This window comes from Accipiter gentilis, chromosome 28, assembly GCF_929443795.1.
Source record: "Accipiter gentilis chromosome 28, bAccGen1.1, whole genome shotgun sequence".
NCBI lineage: Eukaryota > Metazoa > Chordata > Aves > Accipitriformes > Accipitridae > Astur > Astur gentilis.
Window position 1 is genome coordinate 5,513,332 of NC_064907.1, and position 14,855 is coordinate 5,528,186.

Below are 14,855 nucleotides of genomic sequence, written 5' to 3' on the forward strand. Positions count from 1 at the left end.
CAAACTACTCCTACTGTCTTGGTCGTAGATTTATAAGCATAAAAGGAAAGTTTATGCAGACTGAGAGGGTTGTCAAACATTGAAATGTGCTGCCCAGGGAAGTGGTTGAGTCACCATCCCTGGAGATATTCAAAAAGCGAGTGGACAGGGTACTTCAGGACATGGTTTAGTGGGCATGGTTAATGGTTGGACTCGATGATCTTGAAGGTCTTTTCCAACCTAAATGATTCTACGATTCTACGATTCTATGACTAGTGTTTCTCGAATTTAGCTTTGAAGCGTGGCACGTTGCTAGATGCATGTTGCGCAACTACATGCACTTGTTCTCAAATTTGCGCTAATACCTCGCTTGCGGTCTGTGCTCCCTGCCGTGCTGTTAATGGCCGGTGGGAACCGGGCTGGAGTTACCCTGTTGTACTTCGTAACGCCGGCTTATGACAGGGTAGAATTGCTGGTGGTCGTGAAACTAGTCTGGTATTTGTACTCGGTATTGCCGTCACCTTCATACTTCGGGAGCCATCCATCGGAAACTATTAGTAATTACAGCTTTTAGCTTTTTTCCTCGGCGAGCCCGCCTATGGGGGGCATCTCCGTACTTGGGGTGCCATCGCCTGGAGACTGTTAATGATTACACTTTTTACCTTTTCTCCTTGGGGAGCCAGCCTAGGGAGGAGAAATCTGCCCGCATCTTCCCCTTCTCTGCCAGGCTAATTACAATAGTGTTTGAGGACTTTGAAAATTTGCATATCCTTGGGCTGCTGAAACCAGCATGGTCCTATGCGAGGTCTCCTGCATGTCGTTCGGGTCTTGTTTAGGGTTGAACAACTGTTTAAGAATACGATAAAAGATGATGCTTTAGCAACTTTTGACAAGGCAGGAGGCAAGAAAATAAGCAGATTCTATGGAGGCTCCCGCTGAGTGGCTTCTTCCTTCTGCCCTCTTCAGCTAGCACTGTAACTTAGAGGGTTGGGCAAAGGTCTTCACGCGTTGATTAAATTATCTTGGCCATCTGAGTCACTTGAAATACATAACAGAGACTACTTTTGTTCTCAACATAAAAGCTTGAGTGTCTCATGTGGCTCTAGCAGGAGAGAATAATTGCTCAGTATGGGGAGCTACAAAGGCTGAGAGGGAGGTACTTAGAATCTATGTGTTGTCTCCTGCAATCCAAGTGATTCCTTAAAGTGCGGTGTTGAGTTGTGCGATGTGATAGCTGGCCAGTTTGACTAAAAGTGTTGCGGTGACAACTATGATGACCGAAACTTTAAGCTTGGGGGACATCGTTGTACTTTGCCCCGTTCGTTAGATGCAGAGTCGGTCACTCTGTGTGGATTTGTAGTCAGTCCGGAAAGTACTGCAATGTGATGATTGCTGCCAGCTGGGTATACAGCTTGTATTGTAAAACTGCTCACTTTGTTCACGGGGGGTGGCAAATCGTTAGTCAGGAACAGAAGTATCAGAAATGGAGCATGTGATTCCATACACGGAATACTCTGTTCTCTGTCCCTTAGACGCATAAACTTTTATCTGTAGTAGAGAGTACCTTGTATGTTTCTAACTTTACGTTTGGTGGCGATCTGAAAGGAAAAGCAGCATTTCACTGTCCTTAGCTTCATCTAGCTCAGCCTGAAGTTAGTCTGTTTGGTAACTGATCATGCATTAAGAGACATTTTTTAACTTTAGGTTATTGAAGATGGTGCAGTTAAGGCACAAACCTCAGAAGCAGCACCTGAAACATCACCATATAGTGAACTACATCCCTCAGGCAATCTTCAGTACAGCCATGATACTACAGAGCAACAGCTTGCATGTCATTTGCCTGATAACAGAGATGGTGAATGTGATGCAGCTGAGGGAGTTGGAGAGCTTTTTCTATCCCAGAGTAATTTTACTTTAGTCTTGGAAGGAGAAGAAGGTGAAGCAGAGATGGGAGACCCTACATTAGTAGATGCTTCTAAAGCAGCTGGCACAACAACAGAGGAAAAACCTGTCAACAGTTTAGGAAATACTGAAACCCAAGAACATGTTACCAACTCGGTGTCCACTGTAACTAGTGATCAGGCATCTCAAAATATGGCAGAGTCGCTCCCGTATGTGCCTGAACCCATTAAGGCAGCTATTGCTGCGAACTTACTGGATGCAATCAAAGACACAAGAAGTGAAGAGTTTACACCTGAAGTTGTAGAACAATCTATTCATGAAACCACAGGTAAAAAGGTAACTGGATTCCAGAAGGCAAAAGCTCCCTTAAGAACTGTGCCAGAAGGAGTGGAAGACGAAACCAGCATACATCAAGTAGAGCACGGCATCGCTCCTAGAACACGTACAAGGGGACAGCTGAGTAGAAGTCTAAGTACTCCATCGGCAGGCACTCAGCAGCTACTGAAGACAGGCAAACCAGGTCTGTTTGCACTGTCTCCTAGGAGAAGTACCAGGCGAACAAAAGAAGCACCTGAGACTTCTAGTCTTCAAACAGAAGAAAATGCTCAAGAGGAGCAAATGCTTGTGATACCTGTTACTCCTAGGAAAGGCAGGAAGCCTAAACCAAGTAGTGCAGAAAAAGTAGAAAGCAGTCTTTCTGATGGACAAACATTGTCCCTCCCTACACAGTCCGTAGCCGCTACTCCAAGAAGAAGATTAAGGAGAGCAAAGGAAGCTGCAGCTGAACTCTTGGGAGAGGCTAATGAGGAAACTTCTCTTGCTGAAGGTAGCATTATCGCTTCTGCTACTTCCCAAAGGACTAGAGGAGGGAAAAGTTCAGCAGGAGGTCAAGACACTGGCCAGATTGACACTGGTCATAAGATAAAAACGTCAGTCAGTCCCAGCAGAAGTGCAAGAAAACTGAAAAGCGTTAATTTACAATTTATGCAAAATATTGTCAAGGATCAAGAGGTGCAGCCTAGTGCGCAACACCTTTTACCGGTGCCAGCTAAAAGAGGCAGAAGAAGAAAGATGAGTTCATCAGAAGATTCAGAAAATTCTGACCTTGATCTGTCTAAATCATCGCTTCCTCAAACAGAATTCAAACTTCCCGTCACTCCGGGAAGAAGTGCCAGGAAGCAGGCACAAAATCTCCTGGCAGACACAGAATCTCTCTCTGCTCAGGAAGACATGTGTGCAAGTGGGAAAGTGGGAATCCTTGATACTCCTGAGAGAAGAATAAGAGGAGTCCCACCTGCTAAACTAGAAAAAACGGATGCTCCTGACCAAAGAGCTGCCCAGCCAAACCAGGAATCAAGCACACCCAGGACTACAGTAGGAACAGGACGTCGGGGCAGAAAGAGACGATTAGTATTGGAGGAGAGCACAGGGGAGGAGGCCTTCCCCCAAGGACCTGCTGGCAGTCCTTTGATGCTAGAAGAGAGAAACCCATCAAAATGTGCTGCAATATTAAGATCTGTAATGGATCGTATTACAAGAACATGCCTAGTGTGTAAATAAAGGCGCAGATAACTCTCAGGGTTGTCAGTGCAATACATTTATTTGCTGGAAATTCATCGGTTCCCATGTAACTAATCAGAAATAGCCTAGGTGTTGATTTCTGGTGGGGAAAAAAACAAGCTAAGGAAAAAAAAAGGAAAATACTATTAAGAGCCATATTCCGTTTTCCTCCAAGTTTCAAAATAAAGAACGATGTAGACTGTGAAAACTGAGATGGACTTAACAGGTTTTGGTAGACCTTAGCTACAACAAAAAAAAACCCCAACAACCACCACCACCAAACACCCCACCCAGTAAAACCCTGAACCACCACCAGCTTGTAGGGCCACTCAGGCCTCCCAGCCCTGGCACCGCTGGCCACCATGGGGAGAAGAACTGCCGTGTTGCTGATGACGGTCTCATTGACAAACCCTACTCCTTATGCTTTCTCTTCTATTTTAGTGCAAGTCACTACAGGCAAGCTAGTAAGAATGAAAGTCAAAATACCTTATGACAACAGTACAGAGTCACCTGGTCTCTATAATAACCCAGGGGGAAAAAAGAGACAAAACCGTTCCTTAAGCTCTGAGAAACAACAACTACTCTTTTATTTCACTATGGGCACTAGGGCTTTGAAAGCAAGAACACCACAAAGCAATAGCGCCCCTCCCAAACAGGCATGAGGAGTAACTAGTTGTTTCATCTGCTAAGGCACTTGTTATCCAGGGCCTGCCTGCTTTTAATAGTTGCAGACTGGGGCCAAGCAAGAAGGCTGTGGCTGGTTGTAAAGCAGATGCCATAGTGGTTCTCTTAAGTAGTAGCTTAAAACTTAGCTAGAAGAGATCAAAGAAAATTCTAGAACTAGTACCCAATAAGTCACTGATTTAATATGCTTGGGAACTAAAACTCAAGCCCCTTCATGGGCTTGCTCGCTATAGCAAATAGTACTGTAACTTTTAACTCCATTTTTCTTCTGTTTCTGCTGTAAACAATAGCACACTGAAACCATTTTATGATTAGGCTTTTACAGCCAAATGAGTTTTATTGGAGTTAGACCCAGGAAAGGGGTTAGTTCATACAGTTATGTTTTGACTTCAGAGTTCAGGCTTGCTAATAACAGAGAACTCAACACCACGTTTGTTGAGGCGATCGATCAGTTTTGTTTTGGAGAAAGCAGCTCCTGGAGAATATACACCACCCCTGTTAATGAAAATCAAAAGAGAAAAACAGTAGTGGTACAGTGAGTGAGTGAGACCTTTTATTTATTTTTAAGTCAAGGATGTATTTCACTGCCTGAGAAAGAAAAAGCCACTCTCTCCCACAGGAGAGCGTGTGCAGAATTTAGCAAGCTGGTTATATTCATAGGTTTGTTTCTGCAGCCAGCAAACTCAAGAGAAACCATTCCATTAACTGGAAATGCAGACACTGATGCAACAGATGCAGCAAAAGCATTTCTAAAGACGTATGACTACATCTTTTCAAACTGAAAGGCAGATGAAGAGTAAATGGCTGTGAATCAGTATCTGAAGGTTTCACGTATTATTTTTATAATGACCTTACAATTATTACATATATTACACGTTATTACATAGGTGTATTACGATTACACGCATAGAAGTATACTGAAATGCGGTGGACTGACCTTGGCTGAATGCCAGGTGCCCACCAAGCAGCTCTATCACTTCCCTCCTCAGTAGGACAGGGAGAGGAGAAAGTCATATGGAAAAAAACCCCTCATAGGTCAAGATCAAGGTGGTTTAATAAAGCAAAAGCAAAGTGTGTGAAGTTATCTCCCTTGCACAGCCATTTGGGTGAGGCAAGACAAAAATCCACAGGGTTATGAGATCTGTAGTTACCAAGAGAAACATACACATATAGTAGTTTTAGGGGAGATCAAGGTGTTCTGCATGGGAAAGTACTTACCGTTTAGGCAGACAAGCTGCATCCTCCAGAAGAGATACAGCTGCTTGAACCATTGCAATTGGTGTAGCAACATAGCCAGGCTCTGACAAACAAACAAACAAACAAAAAAAACCAAAACAAAAAACCCCAAACAAACAATGTACAGCGTGTTGAAATGTAGAATGTAATCTCGCTCTTACCCACAGCGTGCTGAAGAATAATCTCTTTGGCAACAAAAACAGCCTTCCCCATTTAAGAACAGCTTTTTTACCTTGTAACCATCCCAAGTAGCTGGTGAAGTCCCTAAGATCTAATCTGGACAAATACTGCTTCAACTACAGGCCTATAACCACACAACAAGCATGAGCGATCACCTCACAGGTGAGAGAGGGCTCTCCATTACAGCAAGAGCTTTCCCCATTCTGTGCTTAAATTCAGACTTTTGCTGTGAGACTGTTGCATTCAGCAGTTATTTAAAGAAGCTATGCTTCATTAACTCCTTTCTGAATGCACATTCTTGCTGTCTCCAAACTTGACTTCAGGTGTCACCTCCCCTCAAAGGGAGGTGTTATGTTATGGCTAGAAATGATACTATGCCAGATCTGCTTCCGTTCACTCACAGGGGACTGGAAATAAACAAGTAGTAAGTCCAGGCTGCAACAACTGAAAACTAACCTTAAAGCACTCTCCCTTTAACTGCTCTACTCTGCAAAAATGAAAAATTGGAACAGGGAAAGTCAGAAGGAAAGCGAATGACAAGGCAGCAAATGAAGTGGCTGTGAATGCTACTATCCAAGGTAATACTCTGTAAAGGCTGCTGACTTTGTCCATGCTGCAAGCGCTCCTCAAGGGTGAGTAGCAGTGGAACCATAAACTTCTTTTCAAGCAGGGAATGTAAGGCAAAAGCAGTAAGCTGCTACTGACATACATACCTGGTCCTTTCACTTCAGTGCAGATCTTGACATTTGGTTTGCCATACTGGGGGTCTTGCCCCTCACTGTAACCCTCGCCAAAAAAAGTCATTGTAAAAGAGGTTCCATCCATCTGTAGTGGACAAGACAAATGTGGCCACCAAAACAGTAACTCACTTCTATCAGGCAAGCACAAGTAGTAAATACAGGTGTCTATTATGCCACAAATACTATCATCTATCTAAATATGAGAAGAGTTATTGGGAGTTATTGCTTAAAAGGTACAATCTCATCTAAATTTGTAATCACTTCCCCTTTGTTGGAACTGTTACTGTCCTAAAGTCCATTTATTCTCTCAGGGCTTTCAGTCCTGGGTTTGTACTACTCAGTCTCCCCCTGTCATCACCGTTGACAGATGTGAGTGCTGTGAGCCATCCCTGTAAATACATCAGACCCAGCAACATGACCCATTTTCTCCTGGTATGAGTTGCACATACTCTGATGTCTAATAGCAGAAGGCATGATGATTTAAATATTCAAAGCTAACTGAACAGGCACACACAATGTGCATTTAGAAATTATTTCTTTGGGACTAAGCAGCTGACTCTAGATTACTATTCCACCATTATCATAACAAATCTATTCAGTAATTGTGATGGAAAACAGTCAGCTACCTGTTTCTGGGTTGGTCCTTTCTTTGTGAAGAATCCCGCAGAGAAAAATTCCGGGTACTGTATAAGAACAGGGGAAAAAACCAACCAAACAACAGTAAACTAGAGGGGGAAAAAATATCCAAACACTTAATTCTTTTGTGTTCTGAACACTTACTTTTGTCAGAAGTTTTCTTCCAAAGCTAAACTTCACAAGAAGAAGAAATAAAATGCCGGCAAACATCAGCTTGATAACAGAGCCAAGACCACCTATGTTCACATAAGCGCCATACTGCACCTGAGGCAAAACCATATTTCCAGTGGTAGAATTTACATTAAAATTTTTGCATCAGTTCATTTGTAAAAATGAATCTACCCCCAAATTAGGATGCAATTGCTTGATACAATAGACAGCTGTTTAAATAGGGCCTTAGACAATTGTCTTAGTTCTAAACAACTCTTTGAATAATGCTTCGCTTTGTAATTCATTATGAGAAGACACGTGTAACTACAGAACGGCGAGGGAGCGAGCATGGTAAACAAGAGTGGAAAACTTTAAAGAAAGGTGCATTTTGGTATCCAATTCCAGGCTGCTTTCCCAAGATCTTCCTTTCCTCCTCTTACTGCTTTAGTTTAAGACAAACTGACGCCTTCCTTTAGAATTTTGGAATAGCAATGGGAAGCCTTTCTCATGAGTAGTTTCCAAGTATATTTTCAGAGCACTGTCTCACCTTCATCTCTTAACTGATGCCTGTGATTCTGCACAGCTGTTCTATACATTGTTGGGGCTGGTCTCCTCTCAGGAAACCATGGAAAACAAAAACTAAACACGACCACCGCTTCACCTTGCCTTTACTCTGCACACCAGAGACCCAAGCATCAAAGACGTCTCCAGATACAAATGAGCAGCATACGAATTCTTTATCAGAATGTTTACTACACTGACCTGACCTGACCATAGTTGCACAGACTACAATTACAATGCTTTTAGAAGCTCCACTGATTAAAACAAGAAAAGCCTCTGCACAGGAACAGAATTTAACGTATTCATCATTCCCCAAAATAAGGAAGCCTACCTTTCAAATATTTCCGTGACTCAAGGCTTCCATTCCCTACAAATACAGGCCCAGAAATCAGATAGCATAAGAACCCTACGAGAGACTCTCGTATCTATTATGCTAGCAGCAATAAGCAAGCTCATCAGGCAGAGCATCGAGTAGTATGAAAGAGGCCCGTGCACCCAGAAGAACCTGGACCACATCAGGTCAAACAGCTTGCAAAGGAGACCAACAGCACCAGCCTCCTTCTTTACAGAAGCAGAAGCACATCGCAGTTCGTTACTATTTACCTAACTGCAGAAGCCCTACTACGCAGATCTGCACTAAGAACAGTTATCACATAAAGGAAAGATGCGCTGAAAATGCTACTAAGGACATAGTATACCAAAACCAGTAACTTACAGGTGTTTCCTGCAACTCTGTGTGCAAGTAACACTGAGACCGTTTCACAACGGAACCATCAGATCCCATGAATCGAATGGAGTACTCTTTGAATTCCTGATTGTAAAACACAAGTCCTCTGCCAATGGAAAAAAGAAAGTCAGAAAAAATGTTCACATGTTCACGCGTGCTGAAAGAAACAGATCATAACAGCCCTACCCATACTGGCTTTTTCCGCAAGCATTTCTATGACTTCACCTCCTTCCACTGAAAGCAAACCATTCCAAATTTATCCCTGGCTCAACTCATAATCCCACGCACTACAGCGAGGATGAATTTGATAATCAAAATAATACTCTCCTCACATTTCTTTTTTCCTCCTACCAATCGCTTCTGAAATCAAACACAAAAGTTTGCCATGTCAACAAAAGTCTCTTAGAACAAGTTAACTTTGAGAGCCCGTAAATGCTGGGACATGTTCTCTTTTTTTTCAGTAAAATAGGAAGAAATCAGTAAAACTGAGCTTATCTTCAATTCTACTAGATGAGTATCTATCCATTCATATTACACTGAAGTCCTAAATGCATCTTTTTAGTATTTAGGAAAGCAATATGTTGCCAACCTATATAGTAAATACTGGAGCTGTTAGAAGACAGCGTGTTTCACGTCTTACGCTTCTTATACCTGCTTTTAAGTTTTGCACCAACTACTGGAACAGGGGCATATCCTATCTTTTTTCGAAGCTTCCTCAGGTTGTCTTGATCCGCAAGGCCATAAACCGCTGACTTCCAGGTCCCATCATGTGCACAAGAGCCCTGGCAACATACCATGAAACCGTAGTTAATTCAGCATCTGAAGGTTTCATGTATTATTTTAATAATGACCTTACAATTATTACATATATTACACGTTATTACATAGGTGTATTACGATTACACGCATAGAAGTATACTGAAATGCGGTGGACTGACCTTGGCTGAATGCCAGGTGCCCACCAAGCAGCTCTATCACTTCCCTCCTCAGTAGGACAGGGAGAGGAGAAAATCATATGGGAAAAAAACCCCTCATAGGTCAAGATCAAGGCGGTTTAATAAAGCAAAAGCAAAGGCCGCATGCAGAAGCAAAGGAAAACAAAAGCTTTATTCTCTACTTCCCATCAGCAGGCGATGTCCAGCCACTTCCCGGGAAGCAGGGCTTCAGGACACAGAGCAGTTGCTCCAGGAGGCAAACCTTGTACTAACACATGCCCCCCACCCCTCCTCCTTTCTCGTAGCTTTTATCACCGAGCAGACATCATATGGTACGGAATACGCCTTTCGTCAGTTTGGGTCACTACCCTGGCTGTGTCCCCTCCCAGAATCTTGCCCACCCCCAGACTACTGGGTGAGGGCGGGGGGAAATATTGGAGAGCCAGCCTTGACGCTGTGCGAGCACTGCTTAGCAGCAGCCAGAACGCTGGTGTGTTATCAGCACCTTTCTAGCACCAGTACAGAGCACAGCACGATGAGGGCTGCTACGGGGAAAATTAACTCCATCTCAGCCAGACCCAATGCAATCTCCACCCCTTACGCCATACCATTTGTGTCATGCTCAGGTCCCACGGAAGTTAATACAGAGAAGATTTTATATTTATTTTTCTATATATATAAAAAACTGCCCCATTGTATTTAATTCTCGTTACTAAATCCCTTCTTACCAGCACTTACAACTTATCCTACATACTTAAACCACCTTTATACCCAACATACAGATTTATACACTCTCATTAACTACTATTCCCTGTCCTTTAACAGACAGATATTACTCTCCCAATCCACGCACTTCCTCCTCTCCTCCCAATGCTCATAAGAACAGGCTATGACTTGGGCCCCATCTGGCAATATGGGTGCTCAGGACAGGACAGGAGAAGCAGTATGTTCCGTTGCTGGGCACCAACACTGTCTTGGTTTGGGTCATCGTTGCAGTATTTCAATAATGACCTTACAGTTATTACATACATTACACCTTGTTGCAATTATTATACTTTATTGCCTGTAATGCTAATACATGTACCTTGAAACATACCCCCCAAACAAAACAAACAAGCAAGCAAAAAAACCCACCAAACGGCCAAACACTAGGATTACTGGCAACACACTATGTATCTGTTACAGTTTATTTATGTATGAATCCTTCCGACATCTCTGCAAATATTATTTCCTGAAATGGCTTAACACAGCAAACTTTAGGTAGACAGCCTATGCAAACGAACCTTACAAAAGCGTGTTTGCTCGGCATACTTCTGTTAGCTCCTAAAGTTCTTAGAGCCATCACCAAAGACCTGCCAGCTTGTTCCTTGGTCTGAATTAATGTAACAACAGTTATTCTAATGGGCTACAGTGAAGTCACCACAAATACCACTCAGTTTCCAAGAAGGCGTAAACCAACTAGCCTCAGGCCCAGATTTCACCTTCAGGAAACTTTCAACAGCAGTTAAGGTACCTTTAAGGGAGGAGAAAACATGACTTGGCATATACAGTCATTAGTTCACAAAGCCAGAGTACACTCTGGTAGACTCAAACAGCAGGCCACTGACACTGTTAGTTGAAAAGGCAGAGTCACATCTTTACCTCAAAGTAAAATAAACTACGATTAAGTTCCACAGCTCTTTTAGTTAGCAAGTATCAAACTTCTTACATAAAGTACTTCAAGAAGGGTCACCAATATTAGCTTTACTCACTACATTTTTCATTTGTCTTATCTACTTAATGACATAATAAAAATAATACACAACAAAAAAAAAATAAAGGAAAGGAATATTAAGAGCCATATTCAGTTTTCCTCCAAGTTTCAAAATTAAGGATTATGTAGGCTGTGAAAACTGAGATGGACTTACAGATTTTGGTAGACCTTAACTACAAAAAAACCCAAACCAAACACCCCCCCACCCCCAACCCCCTCCCCCAAACCTCGAAACACACAAGATATCCTAAAACCTTTAAGTTTAGCATAGCTTGTGTTTTGCAAAGCATGCTTAGTTGTGATGAATAGCAAAACAAAACAACTCCTCCAAATTCCGCTTTGTTTTGCTTTGCTCAGTTCCTTCTGAGAGCATTAAGACTGTACTTGTGGGGGCAAATGTCAATATAGCAAGCAACTGGATAGACAGCTGGTAATACCCTAAAGGCCAAACAGGAAGATATAAAAGACATCTTTCTTCAAATCAAGTATCAGACATCAAATTATAACCCCACGAACAACCAGATACTCATTTCCATGCCTCTCCTCTCCCTTCAATCAGATCCAGATTGAGTTTTATTAAACTGAAAGCTGATGACACGCTCCAACGTAAAGCAATCCCACTTCATAGCACTTCTAACGGTACATAAAAGCAAAACATTCGGATGCTTTCATCAGCCCTTCCGACTGCAAGTCAGACCTGATGAACGAAGTATCCGCATTTGAGATTGGGAGCAAGTACTATTTGCACAGAATGGAATCATCTCGCATCTTCCCTCAAATATATTTATCCTCTTTCAGTTACTGTCTGGCTGCTCTTTAAGACAAAGGCACGGCACAGCACTGGCTGTCTACTTACACTCAGACAATGGCTTCTCAGGGCTTCCAGTAGAGAAAGAAAACCTAGGAAACCGGATCACCCACTAATTTCCAATCCCTCTCCCGCAGCCTTCCTGTCCCCACTGTCTTTTCCCTACAAGATCCGCACTGCACAAGGGGCAGTGCGCTGAGCCTTGCCTAGGGATGTCCACAGCCTGGCTCAACAGCCTGCTGCTGACAGCTGCAGGTTCTGTTCTCTCAGCGAGCAGCATTACCTTGAATCCCTCCTTCACCTAATGACCAATCTTCTCCAAGCTAATGGGAATATGATTTACTTCTCAATTTTTATTTACCAGGTTTGGTCGAAACTGATCAGCTGGTAAAGGCAGGCAAAAAGAGAGACTGAAGGAGTCTCCACATAAGCATTGCTGCTTTGGGAAGCCAGATGAAAGCATGGTCTGCACTTCTTTTTCCGCATAAGGTCACACTTAAATAAGTCACCTTTCAACTTGTCTCTGGTGTACAGTACTCCCATATCAGCTGGTATAGAGTCAAAGCCACAGCTTCCAATGACATACACTCCCTTTTCCGCAGCTTTGTCGTTGTATTTCAGGTACATTCCTTCCAGAAACTAAAACACAGTCAGAACAAGTATTTTAAGCACAACTCTGTACTCGGCCACACCCAATATGAGCCATCAGCGCTTTACTGTCTTATCACAGCACCCCGCATACTTCAAAAAACTTACAAGCATCTTTAAGACAGATACATGCTACTCCTGTTTTACGGCATGAAAGTATCACAGCAGTGCAAAGAAAGGTGGCCTGCACAAAATTCCCATGTAGAATCACAACCCAGACTCGAAGCAGAACTCAAGCATTTTGGATTTCCAGAGAGAACCCGAGAGGCTCTTGTCTCCAAGTAAGAAAACTATCCAACTAATACACATTAATGTACTTAAAAACAAGTAATGCATCGTAAACCAGCAGAGCAGGAGGCAAAATTTGTCTTCACGCTCAGCAACGTTAGCAGAAAAATACTACACAAATACCCCTTTAACAGCTCTTTGATAGAAGGTAGCATTTTTCTACGGTCACGTACCTGGGGTTCTCCACAGACGTCAATACAGCTCGCACCGTTTTCAACACAAGCTTCTACCACAGGCTCTCCAAAGAATCTATACTATAGAAGGAAAGACCACCCCACGTTACAAAAAATAAAACCCACCCACCACAACTCACCCAGCGTGCTTCATCTGACAGAGCCACCCACAAGAGAAGTAAGCCCTTGGTGGGTACTGGGTTTGCTACGTGGGGCCAAAATGTAATAGTACTTGTGGGTTTTGGGGGGCTCGGGAGAAGGAGCAGCACAACAACCTTCATCACTGATGGTGCAGTTTGCTGCACAGACTGCTGCACCCTGTTTCTCTCCAAAGGTAAGACCACCAAGGCCAACTCAACGTGTCTAATCTCAAGGTATGCTTTTTGCGCTCCTGTTATCAGCATATTCTCTACTTAAGTACCGCCAATTTCCAAGACGTCGTCACGACCCAACTTCCAGCTCTTGTACTTTGATCCCCTCCAAGCGCGCTGGAAGTTTCGCCACCGAGAGTTTTAAAGGGGCCAAGAACTTAGAAGAGCATCTCTGTGGGCTTCTTTTCCCGCTCCATTTGTTTTCAGCGCTAGCACCCCTGAAACCGTTTTGGCCCAACCCAAAACTCCTCCCCGCTATTCCGAGCAGTTTCTTCTGCTGCCTGGGAAAGGCTCCCCCCAAACCACAAAACAAGCCAAAAAACCCCCACCGCCGCCAAACCCCCACCCAACCCTGCTGCCCTTCAGCGAGAACCGCCCGCGAATTCCCCCAGCGGAAATCGTGCCGTGCCGGGGAGTCTGCAGGCGACCCCAGGACACGGCTGCACTGCTGGGGCCGTCTCGAAAAGCGCCCTTTCCTCCGGACGGCTCCCGAAACCCCGCAGCCCAGCCGCAGAGGCTCCCGGTCGCCGCCGCAGCTCTCCCCGCCCCGCGCAGCGGGGCGCCCAGCCGCACGCAGCCGGGGAGCGGCGGCCGAGGGGCTGCCGGCGGCCGAGGGGCACACGCCGGCCGAGGGGCACACGGACGCCGGCCGAGGGGCACACGCCGGCCCGGGCTCTGCCGGCAGCCGCGCCCGGCGGACGCCGCGGGAGCACCGCCCGCGTCCCCGCACTCACCGGGCCCGCGCAGTTGAGCACCAGCCGGGTCTGCCTCGCCGCGGCGGCCGGCGAGGCCGCGTCGCCCACGTCGCACAGCAGCACGCCGACCTCCGCCCCGAGCGCCGCCTTCCCTGCGCACCGGAGACCGCCGTCACCGCCGCCGCCCGCCGCCTCGCTTCCCGCCCCGGGCCGAGCCGCCACCTCCCCGGCGCGGGCCCCGCCGCCGCCGCCGCCGCCGGCGGGGGGGGGGCTCGCCCCGCGTCGCCCCCTCAGCCCTTCCCTTCGCAGCCGCCCGCCGGCGGCTCCCCACGGAGGGGGCCGGGGCACGGGGGCCGGGCGGCGGCGCGGCGCCAGCACGACCCCCCCCGCCGCGGCCCGTACCCAGCCTCTCGGCCGCCCGCTCGAGCACCGCCTGCAGCTTCTCCCGGCTTCGCGGCACAGCTCTCGTAGCTGCTGGATGCTCCCGCTCCATCAGCAGCCCTCTGCGCTTGTGGCGCAGCGGGTCCTAGCGCTGCTGTAAGCAGAGAGCTTCGCTCCCGTGACGGAGTGCCTTCTGTCTGCAAAAGTACCACCCCGGTTGCTGGAGGCTGCTTGTGATTTACTCCTCCCCTAAGAGCGAGCACTTTGTTCTCCCGGACCGGCCTCCCCAGCTCCGTGCCGGCAGGAACGATGCAGGGATGCCGTTTGCGAACGCGTTTCTGTTTTCCTCTGGCGCCGTCCGCTGTGCGCTCCTGTCGGCAGTGGAAACTCGTTCCTTCCCGTCTCGCTCGCCGTAGCAGCGTGGACATGCAAACCCCCGTTCGGTGCG

General features: G+C 45.7%; 2 protein-coding genes across 2 annotated transcripts in view; one reads left to right on the plus strand and one right to left on the minus strand.

The window, feature by feature from the left end:
- Positions 1 to 3,441, plus strand: part of LOC126051815 (protein ELYS-like) — a 42,251-nt gene extending 38,810 nt beyond the window's left edge. The window contains exon 33 of the mRNA XM_049831504.1: positions 1,684 to 3,441. Coding sequence (XP_049687461.1) covers positions 1,684 to 3,441 — 1,758 coding nt within the window. The remainder of the gene's footprint in view (positions 1 to 1,683) is intronic.
- A 987-nt stretch (positions 3,442 to 4,428) lies between these two features.
- LOC126051816 (saccharopine dehydrogenase-like oxidoreductase) lies at positions 4,429 to 14,519 on the minus strand. The gene is made up of 12 exons (XM_049831505.1): positions 14,429 to 14,519; positions 14,066 to 14,178; positions 12,961 to 13,041; positions 12,361 to 12,490; positions 10,754 to 10,803; positions 9,007 to 9,137; positions 8,344 to 8,461; positions 7,062 to 7,181; positions 6,908 to 6,964; positions 6,255 to 6,366; positions 5,344 to 5,425; positions 4,429 to 4,620 (listed from the first exon to the last, which is right to left on the minus strand). Exons 1-12 carry the CDS (start codon positions 14,517 to 14,519, stop codon positions 4,515 to 4,517), a joined length of 1,191 nt encoding a protein of 396 aa, XP_049687462.1. The 3' UTR covers positions 4,429 to 4,514.
- Between the last annotated feature and the right edge of the window lie 336 nt (positions 14,520 to 14,855).

What these genes read in the sequence shown, in the direction of transcription:
- LOC126051816 (XM_049831505.1), bottom strand. Translation starts at nt 14,519, where the DNA reads ATGGAGCGGGAGCATCCAGCAGCTACGAGAGCTGTGCCGCGAAGCCGG. An exon ending in GCGGGCGGCCGAGAGGCTGG is followed by an intron (nt 14,179 to 14,428) that starts GTACGGGCCGCG and finishes TCCGGTGCGCAG; the next exon opens with GGAAGGCGGCGCTCGGGGCG. An exon ending in CACCAGAGACAAGTTGAAAG is followed by an intron (nt 10,804 to 12,360) that starts GTGACTTATTTA and finishes CCTCCCTTAAAG; the next exon opens with GTACCTTAACTGCTGTTGAA.